This window comes from Bombina bombina, chromosome 3, assembly GCF_027579735.1.
Source record: "Bombina bombina isolate aBomBom1 chromosome 3, aBomBom1.pri, whole genome shotgun sequence".
NCBI lineage: Eukaryota > Metazoa > Chordata > Amphibia > Anura > Bombinatoridae > Bombina > Bombina bombina.
This window is the reverse complement of record NC_069501.1, coordinates 25,498,859-25,516,036: the sequence shown is the minus strand read 5'-3', so window position 1 is coordinate 25,516,036 and position 17,178 is coordinate 25,498,859. Positions and strand designations below refer to the sequence as shown.

The 17,178-nt window shown below is 40.0% G+C and overlaps 1 protein-coding gene across 1 annotated transcript in view; it reads left to right on the top strand.

The window, feature by feature from the left end:
• The first annotated feature begins 268 nt into the window (after window positions 1-268).
• IGSF3 (immunoglobulin superfamily member 3) overlaps window positions 269-17,178 on the top strand; it is a 203,447-nt gene continuing 186,537 nt past the window's right edge. The window contains exons 1-2 of the mRNA XM_053705755.1: window positions 269-345; window positions 3,380-3,556. Coding sequence (XP_053561730.1) covers window positions 3,505-3,556 — 52 coding nt within the window. The 5' untranslated portion in view covers window positions 269-345; window positions 3,380-3,504. The remainder of the gene's footprint in view (window positions 346-3,379; window positions 3,557-17,178) is intronic.

Below are 17,178 nucleotides of genomic sequence, written 5' to 3'. Positions count from 1 at the left end.
GCTGTCTCACACAGAGGTGGGGCTGTCTTACAGTAAGAAGGGCAGTCTCTCAGTAAGAAGGGCTGTCTCACACAGAGGTGGGGCTGTCTTACAGTAAGAAGGGCAGTCTCTCAGTAAGAAGGACTGTCTCACACAGAGGTGGGGCTGTCTTACAGTAAGAAGGGCAGTCTCTCAGTAAGAAGGGCTGTCTCACACAGAGGTGGGGCTGTCTCACAGTAAGAAGGGCAGTCTCTCAGTAAGAAGGGCTGTCTCACACAGAGGTGGGGCTGGGCTGGGCTGAGCCGAGATTTCATTGTCATGGCACAGTGAATCTCTGTGATCAGAGGCGGCTGTTTCAGGAGCTCGGTGGGTAAATGATGTGATTATGTGTTGTGTACAGTCAGTGTGTGTAAATGTGCTGTATACAGTGTGTAGTGTGTGTAAATGTGTTGTGTACAGTGTGTAAATGTGCTGTATACAGTGTGTAGTGTGTGTAAATGTGTTGTGTACAGTGTGTAAATGTGCTGTATACAGTGTGTAGTGTGTGTAAATGTGTTGTGTACAGTGTGTAAATGTGCTGTATACAGTGTGTAGTGTGTGTAAATGTGCTGTATACAGTGTGTAGTGTGTGTAAATGTGTTGTGTACAGTGTGTAAATGTGCTGTATACAGTGTGTAGTGCGTGTAAATGTGCTGTATACAGTGTGTAGTGTGTGTAAATGTGCTGTGTACTGTGTGTAAATGTGCTGTGTACTGTGTGTAAATGTGTTGTGTACTGTGTGTAAATGTGCTGTGTGTAAATGTGTTGTGTAAATGTGCTGTGTACTGTGTGTAAATGTGCTGTGTACTGTGTGTAAATGTGTTGTGTACTGTGTGTAAATGTGCTGTGTACTGTGTGTAAATGTGCTGTGTACTGTGTGTAAATGTGTTGTGTACTGTGTGTAAATGTGCTGTGTACTGTGTGTAAATGTGTTGTGTACTGTGTGTAAATGTGCTGTGTACTGTGTGTAAATGTGCTGTGTACTGTGTGTAAATGTGCTGTGTACTGTGTGTAAATGTGCTGTGTACTGTGTGTAAATGTGCTGTGTACTGTGTGTAAATGTGTTGTGTGCTGTGTGTAAATGTGTTGTGTAAATGTGCTGTGTACTGTGTGTAAATGTGCTGTGTACACTGTACCTGTGAATTGTGTGTGTGCGAGCTCTGTGTATGGCAGCTTTTCTTGCTTAGTGTAGTGTGTATATTTGTTTACATTACTGTCTGTGTATCGGGGTATTGTTGTGTTTAGGGATTGTGTACCTGCCTGTGCTGCTACTGTGTGTTTTGTTTGTAACAGTTTGGTGTGTGTGTATAGACTCTATATAGTGTGTGTGTATAGACTCTGTATATTGTGTGTGTGTGTGTATAGACTCTGTATATTGTGTGTGTGTATAGACTCTGTATATTGTGTGTGTGTGTATAGACTCTGTATATTGTGTGTGTGTGTATAGACTCTATATATTGTGTGTGTGTATAGACTCTGTATATTGTGTGTGTGTGTGCATAGACTCTGTATATTGTGTGTGTGCATAGACTCTGTATATTGTGTGTGTGTATAGACTCTGTATATTGTGTGTGTGTATAGACTCTGTATATTGTGTGTGTGTGTATAGACTCTGTATATTGTGTGTGTGTGTATAGACTCTGTATATTGTGTGTGTGTATAGACTCTGTATATTGTGTGTGTGTGTGTGTGTGTGTGTATAGACTCTGTATATTGTGTGTGTGTATAGACTCTTTATATTGTGTGTGTGTGTATATAGACTCTGCATATTGTGTGTGTATAGACTCTGTATAGTGTGTGTGTGTATATAGACTCTGCATATTTTGTGTGTATAGACTCTTTATATTGTGTGTGTGTGTATATAGACTCTGCATATTGTGTGTGTATAGACTCTGTATATTGTGTGTGTGTATATAGACTCTGTATATTGTGTGTGTGTGTGTGTGTGTATAGACTCTGTATATTGTGTGTGTATAAACTCTGTATATTGTGTGTGTGTGTATATAGACTCTGTATATTGTGTGTGTGTGTGTGTGTGTATAGACTCTGTATATTGTGTGTGTGTGTGTGTGTATAGACTGTATATTGTGTGTGTGTGTATAGACTCTGTATATTGTGTGTATATTGTGTGTGTGTGTATATAGACTCTGTATATTGTGTGTGTATAGACTCTGTATATTGTGTGTCTGTGTGTGTATAGACTGTATATTGTGTGTGTATAAACTGTATTTTGTGTGTGCTGTATCTGTTTTGTGTGTATGTGAGTGTGCTGTGCATACATTATTTATACTGTCTGACAAGTATTGTTCCTATGCTCCTTATGTCACTGTCATACTGTATGTGGTTTGTGTGCCTGTTTTATACTGTATGTGGTTTGTGTGCCTGTTTTATACTGTATGTGGTTTGTGTGCCTGTTATACTGTATGTGGTTTGTGTGCCTGTCTTATACTGTATGTGGTTTGTGTGCCTGTTTTATACTGTATGTGGTTTGTGTGCCTGTCTTATACTGTATGTGGTTTGTGTGCCTGTAATCTGCTTGTGTAACTCTCGTGTATTTGGTGTCATCTGTTTACTGTGAAACACCAGACTGTCCCTGTGATGTTCAGTATTTGTTGGTCACCAGCATGTGTGATTTCCCCCCCATATGCAGCTGCTGTCCCAGCTGTGACATTGTATGGCAATCAGCTGCTGTGTGACCACAATTGCAGATATCACCCTTTTGTGTAAATATTTGTTTGTGCGACTGCCTTGTTTAATTATAGTCATATCCGTTGCATTTAAAAATTGTAGTAGTGTCAACAGAATTAAAGTTTAATGTGAAAATGACAACAAATGTCACCTACAGACATAAGGGTTATCGGTGTGATGTGCAGAGTGAGTAGTTTATAATATGGTATATACACCCCCAGGTACTTTATAAGTCGTCACTTGTCATGTTAATGTTTTATTGTGTTAATATTACAGTCATTCAAGTTACAAACTGACAAGTTGTGCTTTTCTCTGACTAGTGCGTGTGTGTATATATGTATATATGTGTATATATATATATATATATATGTGTGTGTGTGTGTATATATATATATATATATATATATATATATATATATATATATATATATATATATATATATATATATATATATATATATATATATATATATATATATATATTTATTTATATTTATACACACACACCCCTACGTATCCAAATTAGAACATGCATTCATCATATCAGACATACTATATAGTGTACATATACAGTGTTTGTGAGATATATATGAATGGTTGTGTGTAATATCTATCTGCTGTCTGTATTGTTTGTGATTACTGCACATACTTATGTTTTTTCCTCTCTCTGTAGCTTTGAGGGGGTCCGACCCATCTCTCCAGCCGCCCACATGACAAAGTCAGTGGATTGATGGTGTTTGAGCTGAGGGGATGGTACACATGTGACACTCCTTAGGACTGATCCACGCCAAGTACACAATGGGCAGTGCTGACATCTTGTGTACCCTTCTGATGGGCATGCTGATACTGGGTGAGACTCTCTGTGTATTCTACGCATTGTGTACCCCTGATAGCTGGTGTGGTCATGTGATAGGGTATTTTGTATCACCCCAGTGCCTAATGCCATCCAAGTTAGGAGAGATGAGTGTGGAGAGATATGTGGTAGCTAAGGGTTAATGATAATACAAGATCTGCAAGTCTGTTACACAGGGGTGTTTTGTGCAAGAGTTGATGATTCTGGTATTACTCAGATAATTCACATATGAGTCAGTGTCTCATTGACATTGGGATCCACATGCCTGTTCTCTCCTTACATACAGCGTTGAGCATTTTATCTCTGTCTAGTCTGCACACCCAAGGCAGAACATGCAGTGATCTGAGATGTCATCGCAGAAAATGCATCATGTCTGGAGAAAGAACAGGACACATGCAGGCACTGTTAGAGATTTAACTTTGCAGCACTGCTCCACATCAGGCTGTTCTCTTCAAACAGTGCTGTGCTCTGGCTGCACAGTGTAAGTTTTCCTTATCACAGTGCATTCAGAGCAAAATGTTGTTTGAATATGCAGTAGATTTCTATATTTAGACCAAGAGAATAGGAACATTTTTTATTCAAGAGACAATATATTTTTTTTGTTTAAAAATGAGCTGCAGAAAATTTTTCACTAAAAAAAATCTCATCGCAGAAAGTGAAAAAAGTTCTGCCTCTGGAGTCTGCATCCTTGTGTCCATCCTCACCCCTGATAGATAATTCACCCTGTCCCTAAACCCTTCATCAGCAGTTACAGATAAGCCCACCCTGTCCTGCGCCCCTCACACATAAGCCCACCCTGTCCTGCGCCCCTCACACATAAGCCCACCCTGTCCTGCGCCCCTCACACATAAGCCCACCCTGTCCTGCGCCCCTCACACATAAGCCCACCCTGTCCTGCACCCCTCACACATAAGCCCACCCTGTCTTGCACCCCTCACATATAAAGCCCACCCTGTCCTGCGCCCCTCACACATAAGCCCACCCTGTCCTGCGCCCCTCACACATAAGCCCACCCTGTCTTGCACCCCTCACATATAAAGCCCACCCTGTCCTGCACCCCTCACATATAAAGCCCACCCTGTCCTGCACCCCTCACACATAAAGCCCACCCTGTCCTGCACCCCTCACACATAAAGCCCACCCTGTCCTGCACCCCTCACACACAAAGCCCACCCTGTCCTGCACCCCTCACACATAAGCCCACCCTGTCCTGCACCCCTCACACACAAAGCCACCCTGTCCTGCACCCTTCACATATAAGCCCACCCTGGCCAGCACCCCTCACATATAAGCCCACCCTGTCCTGCACCCCTCACACATAAGCCCACCCTGTCCTGCATTGCCCCTTACAAATCATCCACCATACGTGTAGATTATCACCCTTAACTGCTCACACCCCTTTATAGATCATCACCAATTGCAGATCACTCACCCTCACCCACTCACTGCACGCCCTTGCAGATCTCTCGCTGCACGCCTTTGCAGATCCCTCGCCCTCTCGCTGCACGCCTTTGCAGATCTCTCGCTGCACGCCTTTGCAGATCCCTCGCCCTCTCGCTGCACGCCTTTGCAGATCCCTCGCTGCACGCCCTTGCAGATCCCTCGCCCTCTCGCTGCACGCCCTTGCAGATCCCTCGCCCTCTCGCTGCACGCCCTTGCAGAGCCCACGCCCTTGCAGAGCCCTCGCCCTGCACGCCCTCGCCCTGCACGCCCTCGCCCTCTCGCTGCATGCCCTTATAGATCACTCATACGCTTCTGACAGCTCTTCCGTTGCCAGAGGTCTAGTGTAGCACAATATAAGAAAAATTCAAGTGGCCTAACTCCTGTAGGTTTATAAAAATCTCAGATAATTGTTCATGAAACCAATATTTATTTTAAGTGGTTCCATTAATTTATTTGTCACAATTGTCAGGCTTACTGGTTCATAACTACCAGGCATGCCTGGTGTAAATCTGTTTACTGCTGCAGGCTTTTCTAGAAAATTCATAAACATGTATTTGTTCGAATGAAGAGCCTGGAAATGTTTGTACCCAAGCTTCTGGTGTTATTTTGTGTTATATATATATTTTTTTTTTAAATAAATATTTTTAATAGTTTAATTTATGCTAATAGCCAGCATTACATATGGTTACACATTTTACTGGTCTTTAGAAGTGAATTGTAATGTTGAAAGAGTATTCAGTTATTTGAATTCATTTTAGAAAAGAATTCCCATTCAGTCCAGCGTTTTACAGTATGGTAGCAGTGCTGATTATCATTGTGTTAGCCACACCTTAGTAGGGTTCCCATTGCCTAAACCTTTGGGCCCTCAGATAATGATGATGATGATTTTTAGATTGCATGGGAGAACACTGTCTGCCTCTCCACTATCCTGATAAGACAAGTCATTTGGTTTAGAGTTTGATAAAGCCCAAGACCCAGGAATGTTATCTAGGCATGTATTATTTATTTTTCTCTAATACTATATATCTATATCTGTATCTCCAATATACAAAAACCTTTGCTCATCTCCTGAGAGGAAAACCTGGTGTAGTTGTCTTATCGGTTTTCTGGCTGGCAGCCATATTTGATATAAATGTGACAAGCGCTTCTTTAGCTGCCAAATGTATTTGTGTAGGTGGCTAACATTTCAGAAGCATTTTATTTTTTATTTGCTACTGGATTTAGTCATAGACTGGAGCAAGACATTCTGCATCAGAAACGCATCTCTGTACTCAGGAACTGTTCCCTAGTGTGGCTTTTTTTTGTACCGAGGGTCCTGTATTCAGTCAGTAAGGTTGTCTGGTGCCTGCCCTGGAGTTTTCATTCTGTCTCTTGAGTTACAGATGTAATTAAACGGAATCTAAGCTTTGAGCACTGGTAGGTCCATCTCTTCTAATGCCCCTGTGCCAAACATGACCTCAGCTTTGCCCATCTCCTCTAATGCCCATGAGATGTTGCCTCTGCTGTGCCCATCTCTAAATGCTCCTCAGTATCGGACGTTACCTCTGCTGTGGCCATCTCGTCTTAATGCCCCTCTGTGCTGTAAGCTGTCTCTGCTATGCCCCTCTGGCCAGTTATTGTCTCTGCTGTGCCCATCCCCTCCAAATGCTCCTCTGTGCTGAACATAGCTTCACCTGTGCCCATCTCTAAATACCCCTCTATGCCAGATGCTGCCTCCACTGTGCCCATCTCTAAATGCCCCTCTGGCCAGTTATTGTCTCTGCTGTGCCCATCCCCTCCAAATGCTCCTCTGTGCTGAACATAGCTTCACCTGTGCCCATCTCTAAATATCCCTCTATGCCAGATGCTGCCTCCACTGTGCCCATCTCTAAATGCCCCTCTGCGTCAGACGCTACCTCTGCTGTGGCCATCTTGTCTAAATGACATTCTGTGCTATAAACTGTCTCTACTATGCCCTTCTGTGCTGGATTCTGCCTCTGCTGTGCCCATCCTCTGTAAATGCCCCTCTGTGCAGGACACTGCCTCTCCGGTGCCCACCCTCTGTGCTCCCTATGCTGCGCCCATGTCCTGTAAATGCCCCTCTGTGCTCCCTATGCTGCGCTCATGTCCTGTAAATGCCCCTCTGTGCTCCCTATGCTGCGCCCATGTCCTGCAAATGCCCCTCTGTGCTCCCTATGCTGCGCCCATGTCTTGTAAATGCCCCTCTGTGCTCCCTATGCTGCGCCCATGTCCTGTAAATGCCAATCTGTGCTCCCTATGCTGCGCCCATGTCCTGCAAATGCCAATCTGTGCTCCCTATGCTGCGCCCATGTCCTGCAAATGCCCCTCTGTGCTCCCTATGCTGCGCCCATGTCCTGCAAATGCCCCTCTGTGCTCCCTATGCTGCGCCCATGTCCTGCAAATGCCCCTCTGTGCTCCCTATGCTGCGCCCATGTCCTGCAAATGCCCCTCTGTGCTCCCTATGCTGCGCCCATGTCCTGCAAATGCCCCTCTGTGCTCCCTATGCTGCGCCCATGTCCTGTAAATGCCCCTCTGTGCTCCCTATGCTGCGCCCATGTCCTGCAAATGCCCCTCTGTGCTCCCTATGCTGCGCCCATGTCCTGCAAATGCCCCTCTGTGCTCCCTATGCTGCGCCCATGTCCTGCAAATGCCCCTCTGTGCTCCCTATGCTGCGCCCATGTCCTGCAAATGCCCCTCTGTGCTCCCTATGCTGCGCCCATGTCCTGTAAATGCCCCTCTGTGCTCCCTATGCTGCGCCCATGTCCTGCAAATGCCCCTCTGTGCTCCCTATGCTGCGCCCATGTCCTGCAAATGCCCCTCTGTGCTCCCTATGCTGCACCCATGTCCTGCAAATGCCCCTCTGTGCTCCCTAGCAGCTGAGGTTAATCTGAAAACGTATTTATTTGTAGCTTCTGTTGTATGAAATGTTTACAATGACAAGTAAGCCCTCTATTTATATGGCAGAATGCTGTTTATCTCCCTCTAATAAATAAATAACCACAATATAAATACTCCACCGGTCTTCCTGTTTATTCCAAGCGGCAGCCGCCTCACACAGCTGCCCAGTGCATGTTAAACCAGGGCTGATGTGCTGCAGAGAATGTGCGCGCCTTCAACAAAGCTGTGCTCATCTGGCAGAGCTCATACATCTGGGAACATATGGGGCCTTAAAGGGCCACTAAAGCCAAAATTAAAGTATCAGGATTCAGATAGAGCATGCAATATATAAAAAACCTTTCCAACATTTAAAACCATTCCCATTCTTTTTATATGCACACTTTCTGTGGCTCCAGTTTCTACTGAGCATGTGCAGAAGTACACAGTATATTGCATTTTGTGATTGGCTAATAACTGTCACATGATACAGGAGGAGGGAAAATTGGATTCACTTTGAAATTTGCCAAAAAATATTCTACTGCTTATTTTAAATTCAAAGTAAATGTTTTATTGTTTTTTTTTTTATTGTGCATTTGTTAATTATTCAATTCTACTGTATTAAGTGTTCCTTTTAAAGGTGTTGTCTATTAGTTTCCCTTCTGTGCTGGAAAAGAAACACATTCCCTGTCAACCAATAGAACTCTGGGAGTCATTCCCTGTCAACCAATAGAACTCTGGGAGTCATTCCCTGTCAACCAATAGAACTCTGGGAGTCATTCCCTGTCAACCAATAGAACTCTGGGAGTCATTCCCTGTCAACCAATAGAACTCTTGGAGTCATTCCCTGTCAACCAATAGAACTCTGGGAGTCATTCCCTGTCAACCAATAGAACTCTGGGAGTCATTCCCTGTCAACCAATAGAACTCTGGGAGTCATTCCCTGTCAACCAATAGAACTCTTGGAGTCATTCCCTGTCAACCAATAGAACTCTTGGAGTCATTCCCTGTCAACCAATAGAACTCTTGGAGTCTTCCATATCAGCCAACTAACCTCAATTCTTGGACCAGTTGCACTTTCACTTACTTTCAGCCTTAATTTATACAGCTTTAACCCCTTTACGACCACAATGTATCCTTTACATCTCTGGACGTTAGGGTTTTTTTTTCAGACCATAATAGTGTGTGTCTCGCTGTGAGTGGCATAACTGCGCTATTATGACCGCCCTCCCTGCTGCAGGCTGCTATCCTGCATGCCGCTGGTCATTAAATTGTAGTTTTTTGTTTTTTTTCCATACACAATCTATATTTTTAACGTTTAAATAATGTTCCTTCATATTCAAGATAAGTGTTTTTAATACCCCTTTAATATTGTCAGCACAGCAGTAGGTTTATATTGTGAGCTTAGCTGATTTTGTTGCTGTGTTAATTGCACTGTGAGCCTTTTTTTGCCTACTTTGCTAATCAAAAAGTTTTATTATTTTTATTAGATTTTAAATGAAGTAACATTAATAATAAAGAACAAATAATTGAATCCAAACAGACAGCTGTAATTGCTTTCAGAAAACAATGCAAGGTCTAGACAATATATAGAGCATAATATGTTAAACCGAGGTTTGCAGAGTGCACTTGGTGCCAAGAACTGAATAACATACTCAGGCCTGCCAGTTATTAATATATTTCATTGTGTGCGTTCATTTCATATCTGGTGATGTTACAGAAAGAAATATACTGTATTAAACAAATCAGATTGTACCTCCTTTTCAGTTATTTGTTTAGTTGTAATGAGAGTTTTATCTAACAGATACAGGAAATCTAAATAAATGTGCTAACACTATAAAATATTTTTTGTTTTCAACATTTTGTGTGTGTTTTGTATTGTATGTATGTATGTATGTATGTATATACACTCACCGGCCACTTTATTAGATACACCTTGCTAGTACTGGGTTGGACCCCATTTTGCCTTCAGAACCGCCTTAATTTTTTATGGCATTAATTCAACAAGGTGTTGGAAACATTCCTCAGACATTTTGGTCTATAATGACATGATAGCATCACGCAGTTGCTGTAGATTTGTCGGTTGCACATCCATGATGCGAATTTCCGTTCCACCACATCCCAAAGGTGCTCTATTGGATTGAGATCTGTGGAGTACAGTGAACTCATTGTCATGTTCAAGAAACCAGTTTGAGATGATTTGAGCTTTGTGACATGGTGCATTATCCTGCTGGAAGTAGCCATCAGAAGATGGGTACACTGTAGTCATAAAGGGATGGACATGGTCAGCAATAATACTCAGGTAGGCTGTGGCGTTTAAACAATGCTCAATTGGTACTAAGGAGCCCAAAGTGTGCAAAGAAAATATCCCCCACAACATTACACCACCACCCTGAACCATTGATACAAGGCAGGATGGATCCATGCTTTCATGTTGTTTACACCAAATTCTGACCCTATCATCTAAATGTCGCAACTGAAATCGATACTCATCAGACCAGGCAATGTTTTTCCAATCTTCCGTTGTCCAATTTTGATGAGCCCGTGTGAATTGTAGCCTCAGTTTCCTGTTCTTAGCTGACAGGAGTGGCACCCAGTGTGGTCTTCTGCTTCAAGGTTCGACGTGTTGTGCGTTCAGAGATGGTATTCTGCATACCTTGGTAGTAACAAGTGTTTTTTTGAGTTACTGTTGCCTTTAATCTCAAACCAGTCTACCCATTCTCCTCTGACCTCTGACAACAACAAGGCATTTTCGTCCACTCAACTGCCTCTCACTGGATATTTTCTCTTTTTCGACCATTCTCTGTAAACGCTAGAGATGGTTGTGCGTGAAAATCCCAGTAGATCAGCAGTTTCTGAAATACTCAGACCAGCCCATCTGGCACCAACAACCATGCCACGTTCAAAGTCACTTAAATTCCCTTTCTTTCCCATTCTGATGCTGAACTTCAGCAAGCCATCTTCACCACGTCTAGATGCCTAAATGCATTGAGTTGCTGCCATGTGATTGGCTGATTAGCAATTTGTGTTACCAAGCAATTGATCAGGTGTACCTAATAAAGTGGCTTTACTTTTTTTGATACTTTAAAAAATTCATAAACTGCATATTGTCTTCCTGAATTATCGACTTGGTTTGGTTATTAGCTTCTAAGAAAATTTTATTAATTTTATTTGATTGATCTAGATACTGTGTGTGTGTATATGTGTGTATATATGTATATATATATATATACCACACACAGAGAGAGACCGACCGAGACCCATTGGTGTATTGGGGACTTTAAACCTCTGTTCCAGGGCTTAATGCTAAGGTGTCATTTGCTCCCGGGCACTTGGTTTTGTTGAGCCCTGCTGTATACAGGAGCTGTGGAACATTTTATTCTATATTTTGTGATGTGTTTTTCAGAACAGGCATTAATTAGTTTCACACAGATTCATTGTGTAACTTGTCTATAGCTCTGCATATCTGATAATCTTCTTAGAGGATACTACTGCCAGCTGGCGCTCACATATCTCATATACAAGTGGTAACCAGGGTTAAAGGGGCAAAACTAATTTCCCCATAAAATGTTTTATATGTGTACTAAATACTGTACATTTACTGTCATTGTTTATTTTGTTTACAGTATAATTTAACTCTGAAACTTGTGGTTTTGTTTTGTTTTTTTTCTCCAATGCCCAAAAGAGTCTAGAATGCATCCCGGAGGATCCAGTACTAATTTTGCTAACAAAGGACAGTTTAAATGCTTTTAAAACAATAGTTTTATATGGCGTCTAATGAATTGCTAATATATATTGTACATATGTAAGAAAATTACTCAATATCCTTATAAGATAGATCCATAGCCAATAAAAATAAATGTATTATGCCATATAAATTTATACATGTGGGGTCTTCCCTAGTAGTACTGTTTGCTTGGTTCTGGGGTCTTTCCTACTAGGGCTGTTGTCTGCTGGGGTCTTCCCTGCTTGGGTCTGGGGTCTTCCCTACTAGGGCTGTTGTCTGCTTGGGTCTGGGGTCTTCCCTGCTTGGGTCTGGAGTCTTCCCTACTAGGGCTGTTGTTGTCTTGGGTCTGGGGTCTTCCCTACTAGGGCTGTTGTTGTCTGGGGTCTTCCATACTAGGGCTGTTGGCTGCTTGGGTCTGGGGTCTTACCTACTAATGCTGTTGTCTGCTTGGGTCTGGGGTCTTCCATGCTTGGGTCTGGGGTCTTCCCTACTAGGGCTGTTGTCTTCTTGGGTCTGGGGTCTTCCCTACTAGGGCTGTGGTCTGCTTGGGTCTGGGGTCTTCCCTACTAGGGCTGTGGTCTGCTTGGGTCTGGGGTCTTCCCTACTAGGGCTGTGGTCTGCTTGGGTCTGGGGTGTTGTCTGCTTGGGTCTGGGGTCTTCTCTACTTGGGCTGTTGCCTGCTTGGGTCTGGGGTCTTCATTAGTAGGATTGTTGCCTGCTTGGGTCTGGGTGCTTCCCTAGTAGAACTGTTGCCGTCTTGGGTCTTCCCTAGTAAGGCCAGTTTTGCAGTGAAACAGTTAAAGCAATCGGCAAATGCTACAAAATGCAGGCTGCAATGTGTGGTTCCCTTATTAACTGTTTCACTGCTGGGCCACTCACAAAACTGGTCTTAGAGGGAACACTGGTCACTATATGAGGGTATTATGTAGGTTTAGTTTAGCCTTTTATACGAGTCGTCAGTACCACTTGCACTTAATGTAAAAGGGACTATAAAATATTCCATTAATTTTTATTTTATTTTTTGCAGTGTAGCATTTAACTGCTAATATATACTGTACATATATAAAATAGTGCACACATTTTGCAGTGTAGCATTTAACTGCTGATATATACTGTACATATATAAAATATAGTGCACACATGTTTTGCAGTGCAGTATGGAACTGCTGATATATACTGTACATATATAAAATATAGTGCACACATGTTTTGCAGTATGGAACTGCTGATATATACTGTACATATATAAAATAGTGCACACATTTTGCAGTGTAGCATTTAACTGCTGATATATACTGTACATATATAAAATATAGTGCACACATGTTTTGCAGTGCAGTATGGAACTGCTGATATATACTGTACATATATAAAATATAGTGCACACGTTTTGCATTGCAGCATGGAACTGCTGATATATACTGTACATATATAAAATATAGTGCACACATGTTTTGCAGTATGGAACTGCTGATATATACTGTACATATATAAAATAGTGCACACATTTTGCAGTGTAGCATTTAACTGCTGATATATACTGTACATATATAAAATATAGTGCACACATGTTTTGCAGTGCAGTATGGAACTGCTGATATATACTGTACATATATAAAATATAGTGCACACGTTTTGCATTGCAGCATGGAACTGCTGATATATACTGTACATATATAAAATATAGTGCACACATGTTTTGCAGTATGGAACTGCTGATATATACTGTACATATATAAAATATAGTGCACACATGTTTTGCAGTATGGAACTGCTGATATATACTGTACATATATAAAATATAGTGCACACATGTTTTGCAGTGCAGTATGGAACTGCTGATATATACTGTACATATATAAAATATAGTGCATACATGTTTTGCAGTGCAGCATGGAACTGCTGATATATACTGTACATATATAAAATATAGTGCACACATGTTTTGCAGTGCAGCATGGAACTGCTGATATATACTGTACATATATAAAATATAGTGCACACATGTTTTGCAGTATGGAACTGCTGATATATACTGTACATATATAAAATATAGTGCACACATGTTTTGCAGTATGGAACTGCTGATATATACTGTACATATATAAAATATAGCGCACACATGTTTTGCAGTATGGAACTGCTGATATATACTGTACATATATAAAATATAGTGCACACATGTTGTGCAGTATGGAACTGCTGATATATACTGTACATATATAAAATATAGTGCACACATATTTTGCAGTATGGAACTGCTGATATATACTGTACATATATAAAATAGTGCACACATGTTTTGCAGTGCAGTATGGAACTGCTGATATATACTGTACATATATAAAATATAGTGCACATGTTTTGCAGTGCAGTATGGAACTGCTCATATATACTGTACATATATAAAATAGTGCATAAGTTTTTCAGTGCAGCATGGAACTGCTGATATATACTGTACATATATAAAATATAGTGCACACATGTTTTGCAGTATGGAACTGCTGATATATACTGTACATATATAAAATATAGTGCACACATGTTTTGCAGTGCAGTATGGAACTGCTCATATATACTGTACATATATAAAATATAGTGCACACATGTTTTGCAGTGCAGTATGGAACTGCTGATATATACTGTACATATATAAAATAGTGCATAAGTTTTTCAGTGCAGCATGGAACTGCTGATATATACTGTACATATATAAAATATAGTGCACACATGTTTTGCAGTATGGAACTGCTGATATATACTGTACATATATAAAATATAGTGCACACATGTTGTGCAGTATGGAACTGCTGATATATACTGTACATATATAAAATATAGTGCACACATGTTTTGCAGTGCAGTATGGAACTGCTCATATATACTGTACATATATAAAATAGTGCATAAGTTTTTCAGTGCAGCATGGAACTGCTGATATATACTGTACATATATAAAATATAGTGCACACATGTTTTGCAGTATGGAACTGCTGATATATACTGTACATATATAAAATATAGTGCACACATGTTTTGCAGTGCAGTATGGAACTGCTCATATATACTGTACATATATAAAATATAGTGCACACATGTTTTGCAGTGCAGTATGGAACTGCTGATATATACTGTACATATATAAAATAGTGCATAAGTTTTTCAGTGCAGCATGGAACTGCTGATATATACTGTACATATATAAAATATAGTGCACACATGTTTTGCAGTATGGAACTGCTGATATATACTGTACATATATAAAATATAGTGCACACATGTTGTGCAGTATGGAACTGCTGATATATACTGTACATATATAAAATATAGTGCACACATGTTTTGCAGTATGGAACTGCTGATATATACTGTACATATATAAAATATAGTGCACACATGTTTTGCAGTGCAGCATGGAACTGCTGATATATACTGTACATATATAAAATATAGTGCACACATGTTTTGCAGTATGGAACTGCTGATATATACTGTACATATATAAAATATAGTGCACACATGTTTTGCAGTATGGAACTGCTGATATTTACTGTACATATATAAAATATAGTGCACACATGTTTTGCAGTGCAGTATGGAACTGCTGATATATACTGTACATATATAAAATATAGTGCACACATGTTTTGCAGTATGGAACTGATATATACTGTACATATATAAAATATAGTGCACACATGTTTTGCAGTGTAGCATTTAACTGCTGATATATACTGTACATATATAAAATATAGTGCACACATGTTTTGCAGTGCAGTATGGAACTGCTGATATATACTGTACATATATAAAATATAGTGCACACATGTTTTGCAGTGCAGTATGGAACTGCTGATATATACTGTACATATTTAAAATATAGTGCACACGTTTTGCATTGCAGCATGGAACTGCTGATATATACTGTACATATATAAAATATAGTGCACACATGTTTTGCAGTATGGAACTGCTGATATATACTGTACATATATAAAATATAGTGCACACATGTTTTGCAGTATGGAACTGCTGATATATACTGTACATATATAAAATATAGTGCATACATGTTTTGCAGTGCAGCATGGAACTGCTGATATATACTGTACATATATAAAATATAGTGCACACATGTTTTGCAGTGCAGTATGGAACTGCTGATATATACTGTACATATATAAAATATAGTGCACACATGTTTTGCAGTGCAGTATGGAACTGCTGATAAATACTGTACATATATAAAATATAGTGCACACATGTTGTGCAGTATGGAACTGCTGATATATACTGTACATATATAAAATATAGTGCATACATGTTTTGCAGTGCAGCATGGAACTGCTGATATATACTGTACATATATAAAATATAGTGCACACATGTTTTGCAGTGCAGTATGGAACTGCTGATATATACTGTACATATATAAAATATAGTGCACACATGTTTTGCAGTGCAGTATGGTACTGCTGATATATACTGTACATATATAAAATATAGTGCACACATGTTTTGCAGTGCAGCATGGAACTGCTGATATATACTGTACATATATAAAATATAGTGCATACATGTTGTACAGTATGGAACTGCTGATATATACTGTACATATATAAAATATAGTGCACACATGTTTTGCAGTATGGAACTGCTGATATATACTGTACATATATAAAATATAGTGCACACATGTTTTGCAGTATGGAACTGCTGATATTTACTGTACATATATAAAATATAGTGCACACATGTTTTGCAGTATGGAACTGCTGATATATACTGTACATATATAAAATATAGTGCACACATGTTTTGCAGTGCAGTATGGAACTGCTGATATATACTGTACATATATAAAATATAGTGCATACATGTTTTGCAGTGCACATGGAACTGCTGATATATACTGTACATATATAAAATATAGTGCACACATGTTTTGCAGTGCAGTATGGAACTGCTGATATATACTGTACATATATAAAATATAGTGCACACGTTGTGCAGTATGGAACTGCTGATATTTACTGTACATATATAAAATATAGTGCACACATGTTGTGCAGTATGGAACTGCTTATATATACTGTACATATATAAAATATAGTGCACACATGTTTTGCAGTGCAGCATGGAACTGCTGATATATACTGTACATATATAAAATATAGTGCACACATGTTTTGCAGTGCAGCATGGAACTGCTGATATATACTGTACATATATAAAATATAGTGCACACATGTTTTGCAGTATGGAACTGCTGATATATACTGTACATACATAAAATATAGTGCACACATGTTTTGCAGTATGGAACTGCTGATATATACTGTACATATATAAAATATAGTGCACACATGTTTTGCAGTGCAGCATGGAACTGCTGATATATACTGTACATATATAAAATATAGTGCACACATGTTTTGCAGTGCAGCATGGAACTGCTGATATATACTGTACATATATAAAATATAGTGCACACATGTTTTGCAGTATGGAACTGCTGATATATACTGTACATACATAAAATATAGTGCACACATGTTTTGCAGTATGGAACTGC